The 18,895-nt window shown below is 35.0% G+C and overlaps 2 protein-coding genes across 2 annotated transcripts; both read right to left on the bottom strand.

The window, feature by feature from the left end:
- Positions 1 to 1,118: 1,118 nt before the first annotated feature.
- On the bottom strand, positions 1,119 to 2,167 carry LOC111545258 (olfactory receptor 6F1). Its single transcript, XM_023216236.2, has one exon. It carries the CDS (start codon positions 2,123 to 2,125, stop codon positions 1,199 to 1,201), a length of 927 nt encoding a protein of 308 aa, XP_023072004.2. The 5' UTR covers positions 2,126 to 2,167; the 3' UTR covers positions 1,119 to 1,198.
- A 10,437-nt stretch (positions 2,168 to 12,604) lies between these two features.
- On the bottom strand, positions 12,605 to 13,549 carry LOC111545276 (olfactory receptor 14A2). The gene has a single exon (XM_023216251.2). It carries the CDS (start codon positions 13,547 to 13,549, stop codon positions 12,605 to 12,607), a length of 945 nt encoding a protein of 314 aa, XP_023072019.2.
- Between the last annotated feature and the right edge of the window lie 5,346 nt (positions 13,550 to 18,895).

The raw sequence follows: 18,895 nt of genomic DNA, 5'->3' as shown, positions 1-18,895 counted from the left end.
TGACATTCAGTATTAACCATCACAAGTACCTTAAGAGGTAGGCTTTCAACATAGATACAACTTCTGAAGTTAATATGCATCATTCTCACAATGAGACATCTTCCCCTATTTTCTTCAAACATATAGCTTTCTTGTTCTATTTTATACCACTTTACTTTTGAAACCAGAAGGGGTTTCAAATAATACAAACAAGATCTGAAGAGTAGCTTCTATTCAGCCCCTTAGGCATTTCTTTGAGAAGCAGACTACTTTGTACACATGTGAGCCAATATGAGTAAGACAAACAGAATGTCCCTGCAGCATAAGTTATCTTGCTGGAGCCCCATTTTCCACAGCCATACGATAATGAGGAAAGGGAGGAGAAGGCACCTATCATGTGTTGATGGTTGGAAGGAAAGTATTTTGCTTTCTGTGGAATGCAGTACTTTGGAGGAAAATCAAATAGTTATTATTATAATTATTTTTCCTATGGTTATGTTTTCCCTGAAACCACTGGATAGTCTATACTTGCTGACTTGCCAATAGAATCTTTAGTATTTTTTCCTTTTCTATGATCAATATTGTTATGCAAGAAACTTCTATTGCTTTGTTCAAACCCTCCTGCAATCCCGTTTATCTACTTTTCATTATCCACTTTTTGGATTGCTTTGTTCACTATTCTTCTGAAACAAATGTGGCACCTTGTAATAATCAAGTTCTAATTCCATATCTGTCTATTTTATTATACCTTACCGAAAAATACTATGCTACAATAACTGCACTCACTCTAGTTTCAGCTACATGTTTTAATTCATTTAACCTTTGCATATTTCTCTTCCCTCATGTTTCATAAATATAGTCTCAATATTTTATACTAAGACAATTTTGATAATCTTTAAAAAGAAACAAGAATTCAGAGTTGATATACCAAAGCATCATTTTTATTGCAGATGTCTCTAATTTATAAACCAAAGTCAAGAGCGAATCTAATTCAATGTACAATTATTTTTTGCTTAGAAAGTCCACTTTGCTTATGTCAAAAACTCCCATTTTTATCATACATGATAATGTATAGAAAATATAGTATTACTTGCTTTGTTTGTTTGTTTTTTCTGTCTGCGTACCAAGAAAAATTTGCCCTGTTCCTCCACATTCGTACTTGAAACTTCTGTATTGATGCAGAGACCATTTACAGGACATCTGCTGTGGAAGAGGAGATTTATTTTCCCTTCCATTTCTTCAGCAGAGTTTCTCTTACTTCCTTATTACGAAGCGTATAGATGAAGGGGTTTAAAACTGGAGTCACCACGGTGTTCAGGACGTGGACAGCTTTGGTCAGATCCAAGGCATCTTTGATAGAGGTGCGGACGTGAAGGAAAATCGTGGACCCATACCAAATGAGCACCACAGTGAGATGCGAGGAGCACGTGGAAAAGGCTTTGATCCGGCCACTGGCAGAGGGGATCCTGAGGATGGTGCTGATGATGTAGATGTAGGAGATAAGAGTGATGAGGAATGAACTCAGGATGACCACAAAAGCAATCACAAAGGCAACAAGCTCTGCTGCCTGTGTGCTGGTGCAGGCCAGGGCAATCCAGGGTGCAATGTCACAGAAGAAGTGGTTGATGGCACGGGGGCCACAGAAGGACAGACCACTGATGAGGGCTGTGGGCACTGCAATGGCCATGAAACCACAGATCCAGGAGCCCAGGGCCAGCTGCGCTGAGAGCAGACTACTCATGATGGCTCCATGGTGTAGAGGATAGCAGATGGCAAGGTAGCGGTCATAAGCCATGGCTGCCAGGAGGAAGTACTCTGTGCAGCCTAATGAGAAAACAAGGTACATCTGCAAAAGACAGCTTGTAAATGATATGGTCTGACTTCTCCCCAGTAGGATGGCCAGTGCTTTGGGGACTGCAGCTGTGGTATACCAAATCTCCAGGAAGGAGAGGTTGCTCAGAAAGAAGTACATGGGGGTATGCAACTGATGGGAGGTCCTCACCAACATCAAGATAGCCACATTACCACTAACTGTGAGGATGTACATCACCAGAAAAAGCATGAAGAGAGAGAACTGAAGAGTTTGAGAACCAGGAAAGCCCAGTAAGAGAAAATCCTGGGGCAGAGTTTTATTGCCTGTGTCCATTGTGATACTTAAACCAGAAAACAGAGTCCCCGCATTGAGCCCTTTAACCCAATCACACAGTCCTAGAAAGAGAAAAAGAACTGGATTCATGAAAGAGCTCCAATAATTAAATGCAATTATTGGAGATATGATGTAACTTTTGTTGTACGTCTGCTCTGTGTTTGGAGGCATAGTTACTATCAGTTATTTTAATGAAACAGTGAGATATGTATTATTATAACCAATTATCAGTTTAGAAAACAAATGTGCAAAGAATGTCAGCAATTCTGGAAAGACTGCACTAATAGCTACATTTCAACTCTAAGGTTCAACTCCAGTCTTTCTGCCTTCATTCCACTCTGAGCCACGTTCCAGCTCAGTCCCAGATTACATCTAAACCCACAAAGGGCTGACTGAATTTACTACTTTTTAATTAGACTTGGCACGGCCCCTGGATGAAACATGTAATTTTGTCTTTGTTTAGAAATTGGCCCACTAAACCTAGGTTCTAGTCACATCCATATTTAACATTTGTAGCTTCTAAATTGATCTAATTCATAAGATTCGTCTTCAAAAATATGTGCAAAAGTTACCAAAGATAACTTTTAGATTAGTTTCAAAATGAGTTGTGTCTTCTCATGATGATTTCATGTTTAAACATTATATGACAGATACTTCTCATCAAAAATGTGTATTTCCATATTGAGCAATATACTGAAGGTAACAATCTAGGAAATCCTGGTGCCCATTTGGAAGGGAGTACACTGAAAGCAGGTGAAGGGCAAAATATCACTGTGAAACCATTTTTTAAAAATTCTCATAGTTTATTTCTAAGCACTGGTTTTGAGAATAGAGTCTATAAATTAGAGGGTCAATTGGGAAGCTATTACTCTCAAACGTGCAGGTGACCAAAACCTAGGTTTAGGAGACAGAGTTTTGAAGAAAGACAGGGAAGACTTTGGCAGCTTCATTCTAGGAATTCCCTTTTGAATAGGAATGTTCTCTCTCCATCCTCATGTATCATACCCTTGCATTCACCAATGCCAGATGTTGTTTCCTGCAGAAACTCAAATTTATTGCGTGTATCCAATGTCACTAAGTGCATTTAGACTATAAAATGGGTCTACAAAGTAAATGGGTACATACATTGGGTTTACCTCATTTTTGGCAGAAGGAGCTTCCAAGCAGTGCTTCTCAAGCTTTAATGGGCACATGAATCACCTAAGGATATTGCCAAACTGCAAATTTTGATTGATGCACCCTTGATGTAGGGCCTGTGGTTTTTCATTTCACTTGTTTCCAAATGTCAATGACCAGGACCATACACTGAGAAGTAAGGATCTAGCAACTTTCTCATTTTATAAAAAAGTTATAACTCTGAAGATTTGCTTGATTGGGTAATGAAGAAGTTCAGAGTAAGCCACCATAAAATGTGCTCCTCTGGCATTGGATTATTTTGAGCTGAAGACAATTGTGAAAAACAAAAAATAGAGAGACACAAGAAAAACTCTCTGGCTGCCCCCTTCCTACCAGGAGGGACTGGATGATTTTTAATCCCCGAAGGCAACTCTGGGGTCTTCCCGTCCTGGAGAAGGCCACAGAGGAATCTACTCAGCAGCCCTTGCTTAAATAGCCCCTATATTCCATTCATCTCCCCATGTATCTGCCTTCCACAATTTGTACCCCGAGAACCCCCTTCTTTTGTCTTGTCACTTCTGTACAAATGTATTGTATTTTTGTTAAAATACTACATAAGATCAAGTTCTAACCAATTCTTTGAGTTACTCATCGCTGAGTTCTCCCACGTGTATGTGCAATGCACTTGTCAATAAACTTCTTTTGTTGTTGTTGCTTATGTGTCTTTGGTCAGTCTAAATGGCAGGATTCTACCCACTGAACCTCAGATGGGAAGAAGGAAAATATTTTTTTCCTCCTCTACACTAGTAAAGGAGCCTAGATTATGAATTTATTACCCTAATACAGAAAAAAATGCCCTAGATACTGATGGGTGACATAGAACAAGAGTCACAAAGAAAAGATGTTCTTTAACAATAAATACTAAATAATAGATTTGCAAATTTCTTAAAGCTAATATATTCCAACATATGTATCATTCATGTTATGTAATAACTATTTTTGAATTCAAGTGCCAATGTCAATTGTTAATGCCTTTTGGTATAATCTGCTTTTTTTTTTCTTTAAAGGTCATCAGGGAGCATTGTTAAAAACAGCAAAAAGTAGTGAACATAGTGAATGGTGAATTGCCAGTCACTAGACTGTTAGCTAACATGATCTTTGTAAATCCTTTTAGCTTGCTTTTATCCTACTTGTTTTGCAAATGAGAAAACTGAAACACAAAGAAGCTGAAGAAGTTACTCAAAGTGGAGTCATGACTATCAATTCAAGATGTCTGATTTTGGAGCCAAAGCACTTCGAACTTGAGACTTTCAGATATTTTTTATAGGTTCCCACAGCATCTGATTGGCAGATTTAAAAAATATTTTAATTTATGTTCAAATAGAAATCTCTGGGCAAAGCTATTTTGAAAAGCTAGTATGAAATAATTCTATCAACTCTTAACTTTTATGAGTAATGTGAATAAGGCAATTATACTCATAATTATCTATATTCAAAATTCAAAAATCATTTTGATAACTAAAAATTAGAAAACAAATATCCAGAACCATATTATGAAATGACATTTTCATATTTTACTTTTAATTATGCTGCTGAATTTATCAGATACCATGACCTAATGTTTACTTGAAGCACATGATGATTAATGCCACATTTAAAAATCTGTATATACTGCTCTAGACTTGAGTGTTTCTAGTTTTACTTCTAAGAGAGCCTAAATAGAAATCTGTGGATGTGACTTAACAACAGCTTAAAATAAAAATCAGAGAAAAACATAGTTTGATTTATTAGGTTCAAGTAAAGTACCTTTTAATTTTTCAGATTAACTAACAGATTAATCTTTCTTATATAAGTAGATTGAATTTTTAATAATTTTTTTGTTTGAGTATAAGTAATTTTAATTTCTTGCATCTGAAAAGTAATTTTAAATACGTAATATAACAATTATTTTTTCATAGAAATATGCAATATCTTATTAAAAAACACCTACATTAAAATTGTTTCTTAATCTCAGGAGGTTTTCAGTATTGATTGAATACTATGATGGATCAATCATACACCACAATTTTGTGATTACAAATTTACCCATCTGGCAGACGTGGTGACTGACACCTCTAATCCTACCACTTTGGGAGGCCAGGGCAGGGGGATCACTTGAGGACAGGAATTTGAGACCAGCCTGGGTGACATGGTGAAACCCCGTCTCTACTAAAAATACAAAAATTAGCCAGGTGTGGTGGTGCATGCCTGTAGTCCCAGCTACTCAAAAGCCTGAGGCAGGTCAATTACCTGAACCCAGGAGGCGGAGGTTGCAGTGAGCCAGGATCACGCCACTGCACTCCAGCCTGGGTAACAGAGTGAGATCCTAAAAATACAAAAATTAGCCAGGTGTGGTGGTGCAGGCCTGTAGTTCCAGCTACTCGGGAGCCTGAGGCAGGAGAATCACCTGAACCCAGGAGGTGGAGGTTGCTGTGAGCCAGGATCACGCCACAGCACTCCAGCCTGGGTGACAGAGTGAGACCCTGTATCAAAAAACATAAAAATAAAAAATTACCAATTGATGAAACACTGGACAGAACATGTCAAATACATAATCACCCTTTTCACTTACCCAGTTGCAATTCTTTCTGCCATAAACTCCAAAAGCTTTGTCTCTTGACCTTACTTTTACTCATTTTTTTATCCCATGATTTTCTTTATTTAAAAATATTTTGATTGCAGTCATTCCCTCTTTGTCTCTGTTTTTCTTTGATTATCTTGCTATTTAATAGTGTGCTTCCTTCTGTTGATGTCCATTACTCCTTTATTAATTCAAACTTTCATAATCTTTGAAACTTGAGCTCATTCTTTTTCTGTTTCCCTTTGTTCTTATACTCTGATCCCATTCTATCCTAGTTTGGTGTTTTATATTTTCTCTACCAACCTAGTTTGGTGTTTTATATTTTCTCTACCCCTCTTCATCATAATTGGCTCGACTCTGGAAACCACTTGTTTTTTTCAGTAATTGCTTATGTACGGATGAATCTTCCGGGAGATGAAGTGTCTCTCAGGTATCTAGCGCCAGTTCAAAAAGACATGATGACCTCGTACTAAATCTTTCCAAATGGATGACTTCAGAACGTTTTCAGTTATTTGATTTAAACAACTAAATTGTAAAGTTACTGGAACAGGAAAAGGATATCTCTTTGGGCTTTACATACGCTAATCTAAGTATTTTGTCTTGCGGAGAGTTTTTAGCAAATACAGCTGCTTAATAAGTTCAACAAAGTTGTGAAAAACTCTTTGAAACTAATCAAACAGAATAAAATTGGACAAATGACCTTAACTAAAATATAATTAAGTAATATGAAGCATGATATAATTAGAAATTTAAAATTATCTCTGAATTAAAACAAAAATCTCCCTGGCTGTTTATCAGACTAAAATAACAAGGGAAGAAAAAGTCAGTTATAAATATATCAGAAAACAATTTTACCCAAGGACATGTTGCAGTTGTAAATTGTCATAATGACTCCCTTCTTTGAGTGATAACTGTTTTCTCCCTGAGTGAGAAAATTTCTTATTTAAAATCTTTGATATCAGAAATTTGTTGTTTTCAATCATACGGATAAGAATAAAATATGGCACCCTTTCTGGGAGTACCTAGTTCACGCTGACAGAGACATACAACCTCACATTCTACTCCAGGAGCAGAGCTTCAGAGAAAAAGTTCTGAACACAAAATTTCTCATGCATCTTAATTTTGTAGTTTCCAAGGAAAAAGAACATTTGGGTCCAGATCTGATCTTCATAAGGAGCTTTCTTTGCTTTCCACCTATAAAATCACTTCTTTTAAAATTTCACCTCAACTTCACCCTTCCCCAAATTTAAAATAATTGTTTTTCACATTTTTTAATGAGACGCCCTGTGATCCTTGTGGTTTGCAGCCTCCTTTACGTCCATGAGTCAGTAAACCTGACTGCTGGACAATAAGGATGCCTCTAGAAGACTTAGGGTGACTGAGCTCAGGTAAAATTAGAAGAGTGAAAACATGTGCTGTGATCCTTCTACAGAAATATTTCCTGAATTCTAGAAAATTCACTTGCAAACTTATAATTGTTCTACACAATTAAATTTTAGTTAAAGGTATATTACCATCTATGTGCTTGTAGGGAAGGGAAAATGGCTTTCCTTCACGCTTCTAGGTTCTTTGACAGGGCTACAAATTAAATTGCCACAAGACAGACTAACAGGAGAAAAATTATATTTAATAATGTTCATATACACAGGAGTCCCACAAAATATGAGATTCAAAGAAGGGCCACATGATGGAGGCTTATATAACATCCTTAGCTATAGATAAGATTAGGGGGTAGGGGTCTCTGGAGCATAGCATTGACAGGTTATGGGAGCGTGAGGGGGAAAAATGTATTGTGCATACACATTGTCTTGTTATGCAGATAAAAAGTATATCAGATAATGAAAGTTGCCCTAGAGCAGCCTTCTTCCTGATACAGATACTTTTACTATTGTAGATTTTCTCTACAGATGTACTTTTTTAAAAAAAATTAAAAAGTAGCTGTGTCTGCAGTTTCTCAAAGTAACCTGCTGGAAATTTGCCCAAGAAGTGTACTTTGAGTTGACATATTCTGATCTCCTACAGTCGTATTTTGGAGTTGTATCCTAAGCCCCAACATGTTGCTAAGCATGTTTTTTAATTACTGAGAAATAAATTGCTGTGCAAAACAGTTTAAGAAACAGAAAATAAATAATTTCTTTTGATGTTTATATTTAATATTGTTAGTTTGTTCATGTGAAACAATCTGAAAATACATTGTACAGTAACACCAGTAATGCTTATGTTTGGGCTCAGAAAATGATACCCCAAAGTATGACACTTTGGCATGCTGAGTACTTTGGAAAAACTGGATAGCTACATACAGAAGAGTGAAATTGGACCCTGTCTCACACAATATGCAACAATCAACGCAAAATGAATTAAAGTTCCATGACTTTGGTCTGGGCAATGATTTTCTTGGATAGGACCCGCAAAACACTGGCAACAAAAGCATTAGACAAATGGGATTGCATCAAACTAAAAGGCTTCTGCATAGCCAAAGAAATAGTTAATGAGAGACAAACCGAATTAGGACAAAACTTCTGCAAACCATATGTCTGATACAGAGTTAATATCTGAAATTTATATGACACTAAACTCAATAGCAAGAAAACAAATAATCTAATTTAAAAATGGTCAAAGGACCTGCACAGGTATTTCTTAAAAGAAGGCATATGGTGAACAAATACATGAAAAAGTGCACAGCATCCCTAAAGATCAGGGAAATGCAAATTAAAACCACAATGAGACATCACCTCCCACCTGTTAGAGTGGCTGTAATAAAAAAGATCAAAGTTAAGTGTCAGTGAGGATGTGAACTTTGGCATATTTAGGTTTGTGATTCATCTGAATTTTATTTTTTGTATGTGAAGTGTAAGGTGGATTTTAAAAATATTTAATTCTATTTTTTTTCTACATCATTTTCCTTTCTAGTCCTTCCTTTTCCAGTAATGTATGATTTATCCTCTGTCATATTCTAGTCACCATTCATGAATGGATTGAGTTTTCTTCCTTTGGTCCATTCTCTATCTCTAAACAACCATAATCTTTCAATTACTATAATATTATAGACATGTTTATATCTGAAAAGACATTATCTACTTCTTACTTTTCACCTTAAAAATTATTTTAATTTTCATGGTTGTTCAATTGTATATATGAATTTTTTAAAAACAAGTTCCATTTTGAAATGCTTTAAGACTTCAAATGAAAAGTTTATTGGTTACTTATGGAGAATCAACACCTTTATTGAGTCTTCTCATCCCTGTACACAGTATGTAATCCAACTACTTTCATTTTGTTCATACTCTTAGGTAACTTAAAAAATTATATTCTCTAAAAGTTATTTTTCCCCATTGATGAGAGTTAATCTCAGATACCGTATACTTTTCAATGTTCTTGTGAATATGTAATACATCTTTAGTTTCTTTTAGTCTAGGACTCTCCTTGGTCATTTCACCCCCAAATTTGACTTTTTGAGCCGTCTCATCAGTCTCTTATAGGATGTCTCATATTATTAGTTTGTTCAGTTGTTTCTCATGGTATTATTAAGTTTGTATCTTCTGTTTTTCTGAAAACTGGAAGTTAATTCTGAGGCTTGATTAAATTCCAGGTTAAATATTTTTAAGAGAATATTTCAAGGATGATGTAGTCTACATATTGCAACATATCAGGATGCACATATGTTATTTTATTATTATTATTGATACCAATTTTGATCAATTAGATTATGGAGGCTACCATCCATTCTCTTTATTGTAAATATGGAATAGATAGTTTGAGGTTGAAATTTTGTCATTATGAAGATATCTCATTTTCTTACAACTCTTTTTCTAGTGGTTTTATCATCCATGACTGATTCTTGCCTGAATCAATTCCAATATAGACGATTAATGTTATGAATTTTTAAATTCTTTTATTTCTTAAGTATTTACTAGCTGCCAATCTTCTAAAAATGTTTTTTTAAAATAAATTTTTCCCTGGTAATTAAAACATATTATAGAAAAATAGGGCACTGATATAATTTGGACAGCTGTCATTAAGATGGCTAACTAGAGATGCCTAGCACTCACCTACTCCACAAAGAAGGACTGAAATAGCAAGTAAATAGCCAAATGTTGACAGCACTATCTAGGAGAGAATGCTGGTATCCAGCAGGGAAGCAAAAGGAATCCTATGAGGTATAGAAACTCAAGATGGCAGCATAGAGAAGGAAGTAAGGCAGCCAGCTGGATGAGCTAGGAGCCAGAAAGTACTTCCCTTCTCATGTGGAAAAAAGGTAAATGAGAGATTCATGTAAGTACACATGTAGGCACCTGCACACACTGTCCAGAGGCTGAAGAGTGGTGTGTCCAGCCTACTGGAACCCACACACCCCACCCAGGAGCCTGAGGTCCAGCCTGCCCAGCCTGCTATTTCTACAGCCAGCATCCTTGTTCCATACTCAGAGGTCCAAAGACTGGCCTACTGAGGGTTCACTGCCATTACGGCTAGCACTTGCACACACCACCAAAAGGCCTAAGCACTAGTCAGCCTTGTGTCCCCATCTTCAGCAAAGGCTAGTCAAAGCATCTGCAAACAACTGCAACCTAAGCCACTAAGGAACTCACAGAAACTACTGACATTGATGACAGCAAAAGAAATCATACAGTGGCTACAGTATGGTGCATATCCAGAATCAAAGCCAAGGCAACCTGCCCAACCAAAATTGAAGACACATATATAATAATAAAAAGTATTTCCTTACAGAAGCTACTCCATAAACCTGGAAGAAATGACTGTTAAATGAGATGCACAGATATCAACATAGGGATGAAAGAAACACAAAACAGCAAGGAAACATGACACCTACGAAGGAAGACAATAATTCTCCAGTAAAAGACCCCAAAGAAAAGGCATATAAAATGCCTGAAAAAGAATTCAAACTAATTATCTGAAAGAACCTGAATGAGATACAAAAGAACACAGATAAACAACACAAAGAAATAAGAAAAAAAAAAAATCATGATCTGAATCAGAAATTCAGCAAGAAATAGATACCATAAAAAGAACAAATAGAAGTCCTGGAACTAAAGAATTTAATGAATGGAATAAAAATGTAATTGACAGCTTCAACAAAATACTAAATTAAGTAGAAGAAAATAATTTTGAACTTGAAGACAACTCTATTGAAATAATTCAGGCAGACAAAGAAAAACACAAATACTCCAATTTGATTATTGTACATTATATGCCTGAATCAATATATCCTATGTACCCTATAAATATATACACTTATTGTGTATCAATAAAACTAATAAGGTATAAGAAAAAGAGGACTATAATTATAAAACATCAGATGCTACTAAAAAACAAAAGGGAGGACACTGAAAAATCTCAACGGATTTTCCACAATGTATGTAATTTCTTAAATATTTAAACCAAAAACATTTCACCAATATAATTTAACTGAGGGTAGGGTAACAGTCTTTTCTCTTTTACAACTCTGCCCACTCAACTCTGACAATAGGTAGATATACACGTCCAAGTAATCTATTTATATTTAGCATATATTTTTTCTTTAAAGGGAAAGAACAAATAATTGTGTGATTTTTCCCTCTGGTAGAACTTAAAGGAAATTTTATGTGTAAGATATATCATGAAAGTTTAACCTTATTTATATTCTTAGCATCTTATTCTGGTATGGTAAAAATCAACATAGCTGTCAGAGGATATTTGGGACATGATTAAATAAGATAACATGTGACTCAGAATTAATACCTGGCCATCTAGTTAATTCAAGGGACAATGAAACATTAGTAACATGATTGAAAAAAGAGGACAATATGATTGAGAACAATCTTAGGAACCTTTGTACTTTTTCTTAGATAAATAAGAACATAGCAAAGTCAATATAAAATTCAGAAAGTTATTCTAATAAGACACAGAATCTCTAGGGAGGGTTATATAGAAGGTAAAGAAAAAGATTTCACATTGTAGACACTAGTGGTTAAACCAAAGGAAGTGTATCACAACTGAATGACTTGTGCAATCATTTTAACACATTTCTAAGCTCCTGTTCAGAATCAGATTTAAAACATTATTCTTTATACAGGGAGAGGTAAAGGCCTTTCTGAATTATAGACATGTGGACACATAGAAACACACAGTTCTTAGACCTTGGGAACTCTGCCTGGTCTCTTTCTGAAAATACTATTTACTGGGTGACCACCATTTGCCTAGGAGACCTTGGCTCAGACATGTCTTTTCACCTCTGCTTTAGGTGTCCTGAGGACTGTTTACAGATCTGGGCACAACTCTAAAATGGCCTTAGCTTCCTGTGTTATTTTTGCCTAGTATTGTTCTTGCTCAACACTAGCTAGATTCTGTGAATTTTATCTGGGTAGTGCAAATGCATTATACTGTACTCATCGAATCACCTCAGCATTTTTAATTTGTTCTCAGTGAATAAAATAGAGAAAATAGGTTATTAAGAGACCAAAGATGAAAGCATCATGTTAAACAGAACCAATTCGTTCAGAAAGTTATACTACAAAGGCAGAAATGCTTTGTCATAGAAGAATACCAAATGATTACCCTAACACTATATGTTATCCTGATGTAATGCAATTACGTGACCTTAGAAATAGTTAGGCTCTTGAGTATTTATTTCTTCAGGGAAAAAATAATGTATGTTGCTTTCTTTTCTTAGGTCTTTCCAAAGTTAAAAATAAGGAAAGTTTCTCGTGATCTGTAAGGTACTGTATCATTGACAGAACTTGAAAGTGTTAAAAGAAGTAAGCCTCCTGGCCATATGTGTTTTGCAACAACCTTATCAGAGCACGTTTCATGTCATCGTTCCTCAGGCTGTAGATTACAGGGTTAAATACTGGAGGCATCACAGTGTAGATCACAGAGAATAGCCTGTCAATAACAGATGGTGAATTCGAAGGTGGCTTAAGATAAACAAAATAAGCAGTTATGATAAAAACAGTGAAAACAATGAGATGGGGGAGGCATGTGGAAAAAGCTTTTGACTGACCTTTAGTTGTAGGGATCTTCAGTACAGTGGAGAAGATATAAATGTAAGAGATCACAATACAGATGAAACAAGAAATGCTCAAACACGCACCAACTCCAAAACCTGCATAAATTACCATGAGTGTTTCAGAACAGGAAATCCTTAGTAATGAAGGAACATCACAGAAAAACTGTGGGATCACACTGGAGCCACAGAAAGGCATGGAAAATGTGCCAGCTGTGTACACAGTACCAAAGAGCCCTCCAATGGCCCAGGAAACACTTGCCATTAACACACAGATGCCAGTATTCATGACTACCTCGTAGTGCAGGGGACAGCAGATGGCTACATAGCGGTCATAGGACATGGCAGTAAGGAGAAATATCTCACCTGCTGAGAAGGAAGTCATTAAAAGTAGCTGGAAGGCACATCCTAGAACGGAAATGGAATTGTTGTGGGTTAGGTTGTTGACAATGAATTTTGGGATTGGAACAGATACCAGGAAGACATCCAAAAAGGATAAGTTCTTCAGGAAGAAGTACATGGGTGTTTGGAGCTTTACGTGTAGGGTAGTGAGAGTAATGATGAGAAGGTTACTCATTAGGGCTGCCAGGTAAATCAGTAGGAAGAGCACACCGTATAAAATCTGCAGCTTCTGGACATTAGAAAACCCCGTAAGAAGAAATCCTGTCACCAAGGTGACATTGGCCATACTAGATTCTCTTCAGTGCCTGTCAAGGTGAGAAGATATGCAAAAAAAAAAAAAAAAAAAAAAAAAAGAGGAGAAAAAAATTAAAAAATTAATCTATACAGACTGATTGTATAGTCATATTGATATACAAAAATATTCAGTGGAAAGGAGTCTACCTAAAATGGCTCTCCATTTACTTAAAACTTCATTGTTCATTTTTTAAGATAAACTCCATGAGTAATGTGCAAATTCCATTAGACTTTCTAAGAGTTTTACCTAATCCTGTAGCCTCAAACTTAATTTGTTACAAGACATATATAACTTGACTAAACATGGAAGCTTTTCCAACCCACTGAGAATTTGCATCAAATTATCATTATGCCATGCTTCATGATGAATCCTTTGCTTTCAGAAAAGCAATCCAAAGGCCCATGTCTTTAGATTGTGTTAGTGTCCCTAATATCCTACACAGGTGCAAAATATCAGTTATGTGATGTTACAAACATAAAGTCACACTTACAGATGTATTGAATAAATCTCACATAGGTAAATAACCTTCTCTATTCTAATGATAGTAAGCAAGGAAAAATAAACTAGGATTTGTTGTTCAATGTTTGTATTATCTTGAGGTCATACAGTTCTAACATAATGAATATCTTATTAGTGTAGAAATAAGAAATGAATTATTTAGCAAAACTTCATGTTCTTTGAATGTGCACATGTGTACTAAAGCCACATCATTATAAGGGTGTTTGATTTGTTTATAAAGGAATTTTGACAGGGCACCATGATAAAATGGCTTTCCCGTCCTAACTGAATAATTTTTCTTGATCATGGTCAGTTTTCCATAATTTACTTTGTAAAACTATCAAATATCTTCTTTCAGTGTTTAAAATATTTCCCTCAATTATTAGTTACTGATGTAGAGTTATTTATTCTTTATTGAAAAGATCAGAAAAATGTTCCATATATATCAGACATCAAACTAGATGGTAGAGATTTAAAAAATATACAACTTTTTTTTTTTTCCTAGGAGCTTGCTGTTAATGGGAGGAGGGAGAAAAAGAACAAATAAATTAGTAAACAAGATAAACTCAGATTGGGGCAGGCATTACGAAAATAAAAAGATGTTATTTTAGAGATTAACCAGATGAAAGAGCTTTCTATGTGGGTGACCTGGGGGCTGACAACAAAATGAAGAGAAGAAATACAGGACAAAGATCTGTAGAGAAGATGCTTCAGGAAGAGAAGCTTAAAAAATAAAGTAAAGGTGATGGACATTTGGATCACATGTGGAGAAGCAGTATACAGTGAACCTGGAAAATGTGGTAGAGTGATTAAATAATTCTGAAGACATTTATTAGCTTCAATGGTCAGTCTGGAGAAATACACAAAGAAGGACAAAAGGGAGGAGGAAGGATAAAGAAACTGGCCATTAAATTTAATTGCTTTTTGGCTGCCCTAAATTTCCTTTATATCTACAAGATTTTTAAAATTTTGCTTTGGAACAGACATTTTACCAATAGAAATTTGAAATTAATACCATATAATAATTCCAATTCTTCAACCACATGGACACAGGATTACTCATCAGATGTCCTTCAGGAGATAATTCCATCACATCTACACAAGAGTAGAAATATTTCTCCCAGAATAAAAAATTTAATTTGTCAGTTGATTACCTGAAATGAAAACAAAACATCTAGCTTCCTTCATAAACTCCGTGTCAACATCGCACATGGTTCCATCTCTAGACTTTTGATAAAAGACTCAAAGAGCTCTGCAAAGCTGTGAAAGTTTCTTCACGTGGAAGGATGCATAGGACCACAAAGAGGAAGGCTATTTGCCTTTCTTTTATTTCAAATTTGACATAATTTGGAAACTTCTATAGTCAAAGGGATTGCAACAAATTATTTTTAAGGCACTTGGCTAATACTTTAGAATTCCCTGAAGAAAAATGTCTTCAATATTTTCTGAATCACCTTGTTAAGTGATTATCTCATAAGACCATTAGCATTATAATCACGTGTTTTCCATAGGGAGGAAACAACTGTTTCCAACGTAGGTCACCGAACACATTCTGAAATACACTGTTAAGGACATGACTCAGTCTTTTAGCAGAAAAATAATAAAGTACTCAAATATTCCCTTAATTCTACTTATCATAGAGTTATAGGCTATAGGACAGTGGTAACCAAACTATGTAATATACTGCATAATAATCATTTGAGCACTTCACTAAAAATGAAGACTCCTGAAACATACAACAAGCCAACATAACATAGATTTGCTTATAGCTCTGTTCCCCTTTAGACTAAGAGTTTATATTAAGCCTATGGTTAAGTTACTTAGAATGGTTTCTTTTTATTTTCTTTTGAACATGGTTATGTTTTTCATATGAAGTATACTTATTTCATTTGATTTGGTTTGCATTTAATTTTAAAGCTTTTTGTCCTTTACTTTTGTTGACAGCTTTTATATGTAAAAAATCCATATGCTTCTCTGAAGTAAAAATACACACAAAAACCCCACAGAACACTATTCTCAATGAAATGTCATTCTCTATCCTTTCCACCCCATTGCTCGAGATCTACAGAAAAGCAATTTCAGGGTTTACTGGTTTACTGTCCGTATGTTTCAATTTTACAAAAAAAGATTTGCTCATGTTTTCTTGTTACTTATAGTACGCGAAGTATACTCCCTTACATTTGATTATTTAATGTAATAAATGCTGGCAAACATTAGATACAGTTTATGGAAACTGCCTTCATTATCATTATTTTTTCATGGTTGAAGAATACTCCAGTGTAAATAAAGGTAATAGTTTATTCAACAATTACTATATGTTTTGGTATTTAGTTTTCAAAATTTTGTGGTTATAAACAAAGCTGCCAAATGGAAACCTTGTGAACATTTATTAAACTACAGGAGGTACATCTTCAGGAAATCATATAAATGAGTCAAAAGTGGCTCCTGTAGATCGGCCCTCACGTAGTTTACTTCTTCGCAGCAGGCTGTGACAGTTAGCTCAACCGCTGATGACACTAAACTCAAATCCTTACACATCCAGTTGATTCAAACATAGCAGAAAAACCTCACGTGTTTTAGTCATATATAACCTGCCTATTTCTACTCTGCATAACTGCACCCAACATCTGTTAGCTATAACTAAAATTAACCCTGGGGCTACAAAACATTTCAAACCACTGTTTGAAATTTATCTCTGCCAGATAATTTTTGTTTTTTACTGTTTTATTTCCTCTTTCTTTTCCTCCATTTCTTCTTTCCTGCCATTTTTCAGTGATTATTTGAATAATTTTTAAAATTTCTTTTAAAATTTTGTTTGTTTTGTAGCTGCTTTTTATTGTGTGTAGCTGCCCCAGGAATGAGAAAATATACATACTTAACTTTTTCTAACTCTACTTATAATTGATAATGCACTCCTTCTTGTAAAATAATATCTTTGTCATTTATACATGTATTAGTCAGGGTTCTCCAGAGAAACAAAACCAACTGGATAAAATATATATATATTTGGAAATGGGAACTCTGATGTTGGAGGGCCAGGAGAAGGTTGCTATTCCAGCCCAAGAAGAGAGTGTGAATTCACCTTTCCTCTGCTTTTTTGTTCTATTTGTGCTCTCATTGGATTGGATGATGCCTCTCCACATTGGTGAGGGTGAGTTTCTTTAGTCAGTCTACTTATTCAAATGTTAATTTCTTCTGGAAACACCTTCATAGACACACTCAGAAATAGTGTTTTACCAGCTACCTGGGCACTCTTTAGCCCAATCGAATTGACACATAAAATTAACTATCATGCCCCATATATGACCATGTCTGATACTATTAACTTTTTTAGTATTTCAGTATATTTCTTGTATTATTTATTTCATTCTAAAGATTTTACTTCAGTATTTCTTACAGGCAGTTTTACTGTCAAAAAATTCCTTTTAGTCTTTTTTAATCTAGTGCTATCTTTATTTTTCCTTCATTGTCAATTTTATTTTTGCTGGACATAAAATTTTTGATTGATAGTTGCCCCTCCAAACCTTTCAACCTTTCAGTATGCTGAGGATGTTTTTCTATTCTCTTTGTGTAATCACCATTTCTAATGAGAAGTCATTCATTATTCACAGTATTTTTTCCCTTCATGTAATATATTACTCATTTTTTCTTGCTGCTTTAAGATTGGTGCTTATAGTTTGCTTTCAATAGTTTTATTATTATTTATTTTTGTTTGAGTTATTTTTATGTTCTGATTGGTGTTTTTTAGCACCTTGTACCTACAGATTTCTATTTCCCTCAGATTTCAAAAAATGTCGGCCATTATATCTATAATTATTTTTTCTGGCATGTTCTTTTTTCTCCTTCCAGTTCATCAGCTTACATAATTTATATGCTCTATCTTCAATTTCCTTACTCCCTCAGTAAAATTTTAATTTCAGAAATAGAAATTATCAATTTTATAATTTCTATTTGGTTATTTTTAAAACGTTTCTATTTCTTTGTGGAGAAATCCCGTTTGTATACTGAGATTTCACATGTATTGAAAATATTTTTTTTTTCTTAATTGAGACAAATGACCAATATAAGTATCTTTGTTTGTTTGCTTCAGCATCTGGTTCATCTTGAGTTTGGCCTAGATTTATTTTCTTTTCACATCTTAATGGGTTTAATTTTTAGATTGCTCATATGATGGGTAGAATTTATCCTGAATATTATGAATGCTGAATTGTAGAGATTCTACATTTTATTTTATTTTTAAGTGAGTATTATTTCTACATATTAACAAGCCATTTCTTGATTGGTCTTGAACTACAATTTTTATTTCATTTGTAGTAGCTTCCATTTCATTTAGATCCTGGTATGGCTGAATATCTTTCGGTCTTTCTGTGCATGTGTGATTCAGGGGTAAGCCAGAGATGTGGGTAGAAAGGGTTTGACCTAACGTTTTTTTTTTTTTTGTATTTTACTTTAAAGATCTCTTCACTCAGATTTATAGTCCCCAGGCTTCTCTTTTCTGGTGCCCCAATCCAGAAAAAAAAAACATCTATCTCTATCCATTTTGGCCAGCATCGTAAGCTCACCACTGTTGTGTTGCTGTGAAAACTGCACAAATCCCAACACTGAAAGCTGTGATGGAGGAAACTAAATGGTTAAGCGCCCTTACAACACTTCTCCAAGTGAACAGAAAGCTCTGGCCACAGTCTGCCAGCACTTATTCAGGTGTTTTTTGTACTGTGTTTAGGTTTCACACGTGCTTTCTGTTGGAGAAAAGGAGTGGTCTGAGGACTCTTTCCTAGTCCTTCTTATTTGGAAGTAAAACCTCTTTCCTAGTCCTTCTTATTTGGAAGTAAAACCTCT

Source organism: Piliocolobus tephrosceles, chromosome 1, assembly GCF_002776525.5.
Source record: "Piliocolobus tephrosceles isolate RC106 chromosome 1, ASM277652v3, whole genome shotgun sequence".
Taxonomy (NCBI): Eukaryota; Metazoa; Chordata; class Mammalia; order Primates; family Cercopithecidae; genus Piliocolobus; species Piliocolobus tephrosceles.
This window is presented reverse-complemented; position numbering and strand designations above follow the sequence as displayed.

Excerpts from the sequence above, each read along its gene's own strand:
- LOC111545258 (XM_023216236.2), bottom strand. The coding sequence starts at position 2,125 with ATGGACACAGGCAATAAAACTCTGCCCCAGGATTTTCTCTTACTGGGC.
- LOC111545276 (XM_023216251.2), bottom strand. The coding sequence starts at position 13,549 with ATGGCCAATGTCACCTTGGTGACAGGATTTCTTCTTACGGGGTTTTCT.